Source organism: Otolemur garnettii, unplaced genomic scaffold, assembly GCF_000181295.1.
Source record: "Otolemur garnettii isolate 467f Iridium unplaced genomic scaffold, OtoGar3 scaffold00042, whole genome shotgun sequence".
Taxonomy (NCBI): domain Eukaryota; kingdom Metazoa; phylum Chordata; class Mammalia; order Primates; family Galagidae; genus Otolemur; species Otolemur garnettii.
Genome location: NW_003852437.1, coordinates 12,652,882 through 12,659,555, shown reverse-complemented (window position 1 = coordinate 12,659,555; position 6,674 = coordinate 12,652,882). Strand labels below are relative to the sequence as shown.

Here is a 6,674-nt window from a genome sequence, read left to right as displayed (position 1 = left end):
GTATATATAAAGGCTACAGATTTATGAGTGTTGATTTTGTAACCTGAGACGCTGCTGTATTCCTTGATCACTTCTAGGAGTTTTGTAGTAGAATCCCTTGTGTTTTCCAGATATACTATCATATCATTACATGCCAGATTCTAAAGGCTTTGTGTTATTTGTCTGTTTAATTGTCAGAACAACATTATCAAGTATTATTACCCCCATTTTACAGATAAGGAGACTGAGGCACACAGATGTTCAACTCTAAGTTAAGGTCAAAGATACCAAGTGGTCTTTGAAGCAGGCAGTCTGACTCCAGCCTGGGCTTATGACTAATGTTATAATGGAAATGTGCCCCACAAACACGTGTGTGTCCATGGAGCTAAGCATCAGAGATGAGAGCATTAGCACACTGTCCCCTATAAAATAAGGATGATGATAGAGTCTAATTTCTAACTTGTCATAATTCACTATTTGAGACAATCATATTAAAGAGCTTAGTGAATGAATGCTGCCAGACTTCCAAATATACTACAAAACTATAGTAAGCAAACTAGCATAATCCTGGCATAAAACAGACATGTAGTGCAAGGAACATAATAGAAAATCCAGAAATACGTTTATGTGTCTAAAGGCAACTCATTTTCAACAAAGATGCCAAAAACATTCACTGGGGAAAGGGCAGTGCCTGCAGTAAATGGTGCTGGGGAAACCAGACATCCATGTGCAGAAGAATGAAAGTAAACCCTCGACTCTCACCGTATACAAAAATTAAACCAAAAGGGACTAAAGTCCTAAAGGTAAGACTTAAAACTATGCAACTACTAAAAGAAAACATAGGGAAAACACTTCAGGACATTGAAGTTAACAGTTCTACTGACTTTTTATGACCTTTACTGAGTAAAGAGTTTTGGGGTAAGATCCCAAAAGCACAGGCAACAAAAGCAAAAACAGAAAACAGGATCCTATCAAGCTAAAAATCTTCTTCAAACAAAGGAAACAATCAACAAATTGAAGAGACAACCCACAGAATGGGAGAAAAATATTTGAAAACCATCCATCTGACAAGGGATGGATAACCAGAACTCAAATAACTCAATAGCCAACAAAACAAAACAAATCCAAGTAAAAAATGGGCCAATAATAATCTGGATAGACATTTCACAAAAGAAGACATACAAATAAACACAGAAAAAATGGTCAACAGCACTCATCATGAGGGCAATGCAAATCCAAATCACAATAAGATAGATATCTCAGCCCAGCTAGAATGGCTATTATCAAAAAAATAAAAAATAACACATGCCGGTACAGGGATGCAGAGAAAGAGGAGCACCCTTAGACTGCTGGTGAGAAGGTAGATTAGTACAGCCACTGTGGGAAGCAGAAAGGAGGCTCCCCAGTAAACTACAAATAAGTCTACCACATGATTCAGCAATCCCACCCCTGGGCATTTACCCAAAGAAAAGGAAATCAATATATCAAAGAGATGCCTGCACCGCTGGGTTTTCATACATCATTCAAAATACTCAAGATATGGAGTCAACTTAATGTCCAGCAACAGACGAGTGAATAAAGCAAATGTGAGATATATACACAATGGAATATTGCTCAGCCAAATGACGAATGAAATCCGTCATTTGCAGAACATGGATAGAACTGGAGAACTCTCTAGGACCCCATGTTAAGCGAAATGAGCCAGGCCCAGAAAGACCAACGCTCCATGATCTCACTCGTGTGGGAGCTAAAAAAGTTGATCTCATGAGGATTGAGAGCAGGACAGTGGGAGGGAAAGTGGAGGGGAGAAGAAGGAGCAGTTGGTTAATGGGTACAAAAATAGTTAGAGGGAATAAGTCCTCGCGTTCAATTAGCACAGAAGAATGACAATAATCAGCAATAATTCATTATGTACAGCAGAACCTCCACTGTTGACCATCTTCTTACCTTGACCTAAGGTCCGGTTGGCTGGACATGCACCACATGTACATATCAGTACACGTGTACAATACTAGTTCCTTATGTTGATCACCTCCATATATGGCCAGTTAGTTCAGTCCTTCGGGTGGCTAACTTACAGAGGTTCTACTGTATATCAATAATTTTTTATTGAAAAAAATGCCTTAGTGAATGCAAATCACATAGCAAAAGCTAAATAAATGGGAGCCACTGTTGGCAGCACCAGCAACATTTTCTGGGAGCGACTTTTTGGGAAATTGAGCATGTAATTTGTATGGTGGCTGTATTTTTCAAGCCAGAAAAAATAATGGGACTTATGGGATCAGATGGGACATTTGTAAGTTAGATTGCTGAAAAATCGAAAATATCTATGATTCTACTAGTGGTTACTATCTATTATTATACTAATAGATACATCCATACCTCATTCTGTTTTCTAAAAAGGCATGAGATATTAGCTGCAGGACATATTTCAACTGCATTTGGCAGACTTGTCAGTTTTAACTTTACCCAACACTCTGGGACAAGGAAAACGCCAGGCTGCATTCCCCACATCTAACATAGGTCACTCGAAGCAAACAAAATTGCAGGTTACAGTTTAACCAACAAATTAGCTAACATTTGCAAACATTAATCTTTAAGTCTAAAGATTTTTTTAATGAGAGATAGATTTGAAATATTAACAAAAAAGAAAAATACCTGAGTTCTTTAAAAAAAAAAAAACTTTACAGATGCTATATATTCATATAGGAAGGGTACGATTATAAATATTTTAATTCTTTGTGCCTTAGGGAGAATAAATTATAATCCAGTAGGCATTAGATGACTACACATACATCGGCCAAATTTATCACCCCAGATATATTTACATTCTTAGTGCAATACCCGAGAACTAATCAAATATGTCTCAAACATTTTACAAAATTCCCCAGGTAAAATTAACTCTATATCACTAAAAAAAAAAAATGTGATGCATGTGCAATTAAGTATTTTGATAAGAAAAAGAATGGCATTAAATCTAACTCCAAAAATACAGAGGAATTTGACTGAGGTCCATCATTCAAATGATCGATTTTATTTTATTAGGTATTTAGAAGACAGGAATTCTTGCAAGACAACCTAAAGATCAGAGTTTTCGTTCTTTCATTTTGTGTGTGTGTAAAGTGATATATTTTTTAGAAATTCATGAATATAGTGGTAAATTTTTCTCTTGGTAGAGAAAAGAGAGTGCTTAACAGTGACAGATTTTACAAATAATATTTTGTACTAGACCCTTATTAGAGAATATCCAAGAATTACTAAAAAGACTGCACACATGGCTGTGGGTTAGACTGGCTAAAATAATTGCTTGCTTTTGAATGTGGTAACCTGACATTTGTTCTATCACACATGTGCCCTGCCTGAGGGTAAACTTCTTAACCAGAATCTTCCTTCTGCTAATGGTCAGCAATTCTACACCTTCTCCCAACCCCTTCTGCTTACAGAACATCAAGTCCCCCATAATTTGCCAATGATTTAAATACAGTTTAGTCTTCTTTGAGCGAATGTACTCACCTCTTCTTTTCCACTGTCTGGCACTCTGCAATACACCTCCCCTGTCGACGGGTCATAAGAATCTATATATGAGTTACAAGGTAAAAATTTTCCATCTATGAAGTTTTCCAGCATCAAAAGTTCCTTTGTTCCAGCCATAGCTAGGAAAAAGTCTGCCTTCCCCCTTCACAGCTTCACAGTAGCTCTCAGGCTCTCCCTGCCACTTACTCTCCCTACTGCTCCCTGGTCTCCTTGCTCCCAGCCCCAATCATTTGCTAGTCAGTAGAAGTGGGAGGTGACCTGACAGGGAGAATTCTAGTTTCCAAACTCTGAAGAGAGCTCTGGAATGTTTCACAGACTTACAGGACGTTATGTGTGTCACACGAACACCAACGTGTGTGTTCAGAGCCCTTTCAAACTGTCAGAAGGCATCCTCTGTATGATTTCGTTAGGTTTACACCATAAAGTGTTCATTGCTTAAACATTGGCAGAGCGCCAGGCCCCAAAGCAAGCCCTTGGCATGAATTGACCTGTTTATTCCACACAGCAATCCTGTATATCATTCTGTCCTTTATTTTATAGAAGAAACAGAGCCTTGGAGAGGTCAATTTGCTCATGGTCACACACCTGGCAACAAATGAACTCTAGTCCTTTAGTCTCCAAATCATGTGCTTTTTCTTTTTTTCTTTCTTTGTTTTTGATGAGACAGAGTTCTACCCTATGCCCTGAGCAGAGTGCAATGGCCTCGTAGTTCACTGCAACCTCAGATTTGGGCTGTGGGCATCCTGCTGCCTCAGCCTCCGAAGCTACTGGAGGGGGCTCAGTGCAGCATCAGCTGGGTTTTTCCATTTCTTTCATGAGTTGGGGTCTCACTCTCGCTCAAGCAATCTTCCTGCCTCAGCTTCCCACAGTGCTGGGATTACAGGCGTGAGCCACCGTGCCCCGCAATCACATGCTTTTTCTTCAGTGCATGACTGCTCCCCCCACAGAGGAGACTGAAGACAGCACCCTCTCTCCATCATTCATCTTTTATGCCTTACTTGGCTGCCTTCTCTGGGAAGAGCTGTCTCTCCATCACCCCAAACCAGGGCCACAGCAGCAGCTCACATCTTCCCAGACGTGCATGAAGATACAAGCCCCAAATGAGCACAGCACATACAGCAAGCAAGGGATTCACGGTGCAGGGGAGCATTTCCATATATGGGTCAGAGAAATGAGGGACCCAGCAGAAAAGATAAGCAAAGGATATTTAAAAAGCAACTTATAGCCAAGGGAGCACACTTGCCTAAAGAACATATCAGCAGCTGCTCAGCCTCACTGTTAGTCAAGGAATGTGAAATACGAAGAGGTGCCCAGATCGGCCAGTCACACTGGAGAGCGTTTTTAAAGATTGATAACATCCACTCTGGGGATGTGAGAAGCACACATTCTCCCACCCCACCTATCGGAGGATCCCAGAACACTGCATTGGGCAATCTTCCAGTGTCACCATTTAAATGTTGCTTCTCTGGTCTAGCAATTCCCTTTCCAAGACCTGGCTACTACAGAATTGCTCACAGGACATCGTTTTTTAAATCAATTAAAATTTTAATAATTAAAAAATTAAACACAACCTATATCATCAATTTGAGAATATTAATTACAATATAATTCATTGTTACAGCCATAGTAAGGAATATTATTTAGGCATTAGAACAGTGGTTCTCAACCTTCCTCATACCATGATGTATTTTCATTGTTACAAAGGGGTTGTGACCCACAGGTTGAGAACCACTGCTTTAGAAGGATGAATTAATTAGGGAGTTGGTGCAATCTCTTTGGATTGCACATAGTTGAGAAGGTTGAAAGGGAGCATATTTTACTCTGTATATCCTTAAATGGCTTGAATATTTCATGACAAGCCTACATTTTATATTTCATATTTCTGTTATTTTCATGGTTATAATTTATAGTTATAATTAAGTCAATGTTAGAAATAACTATTCTAAAATTCATGATCACATGGGGACATTCACAAACTGTGCACCTCCCACTTCATCTTAATTGATCTCTCTCTGGATAGTCTCTAAAATTCTTCCTAATCACTGATGCAAAATTATAGGCAATCCATTCCCTCCAAGCCTCTCTTTGCAATCTGAAAATTATGTCTGATGCTCTGCAGAACAAAAGACCAATTTCCTAGTCTTTTCTTGTTTGAAGTTTAAAACCTCTGCAAAAACTTCGGAAATATCTCATTTTATTATAAACCCCATTTTGGGGAAAAGCTCCTTCTCCTTACCTAGCAACAAGCAAAAAAGCAGTATAAAGATACACATTTTATTCCCTTCCGCTTAATATTCTTAACATTTTCTTTCCAGATTACTTTTTTCCCTTTTATTCTTGTGTTAATGATTTTGGGTCATACTGCTGTGTTTTTGTTGAAAACCTCTTCTGACTTTTTTAAAAAATTGGTCACATATAAATCAATAGTCATGTGCTATATAATGCCATTTCAGTCAACAATGTACCACATATACCACAGCAGTCCCATGAGATTATAACAGCTGAAAAACCATCAGCTAGTGGCATTATAGTTGTCCAAACATCATAGCATAACACATTATTCATGTGTTTGCAGTGATGCTGGTGAAAACAGACCTACTGTGCGCACCAGTCATATAAAAGTATAGCATACATAATTATGTACAGCACATGATACTTGATAATAAAGGACCATGCTAGTGGTTTATGTATTTATTATTCTATATTTTTTATCATTACTTTAAACTGTATTCCTTCTACTTATTAAAAAAAAAAAAAAGGTTAACTGTAAAAGAGTCTCAGGCAGGTCCTTCAGGAGACATTCCAGAAGAAGGCATTGATATCACAGGAGATGTGTCATTGTCCCTAAAGACCTTCCAGTGGGACAGGACATGGAGGTGGAAGACAGTGATGCTGATGATCCTGACCCTGTGTAGGCCTAGGCTGATGTGCGTGTTAGTGTCTTAGTTTTTAACAAAAATATTTAAAAAGTTAAAAATAAGAAATTTTAAAGTGGAAGAAAGCATATAGAATAAAGGTATAAAAAGAGAAAATATTTTTATATACTTGTACAATGTGTTTAAGTTAAGCATTATTACAAGTCACAAAGTTTTAAAACATTAAAAGGTTTACAAAGTAAAAAAGTTCTAGCAAGCTTTACTATAGAAATAAGAAAAAAATTA

The 6,674-nt window shown here is 38.1% G+C and overlaps 1 protein-coding gene across 1 annotated transcript in view; it reads right to left on the bottom strand.

Moving 5' to 3' along the window:
• The window catches only part of ALDH8A1 (aldehyde dehydrogenase 8 family member A1), a 28,429-nt gene extending 24,704 nt beyond the window's left edge, over window positions 1-3,725 (bottom strand). Inside the window, exon 1 of the mRNA XM_003790307.3 lies at window positions 3,493-3,725. Coding sequence (XP_003790355.1) covers window positions 3,493-3,630 — 138 coding nt within the window. The 5' untranslated portion in view covers window positions 3,631-3,725. The remainder of the gene's footprint in view (window positions 1-3,492) is intronic.
• Between the last annotated feature and the right edge of the window lie 2,949 nt (window positions 3,726-6,674).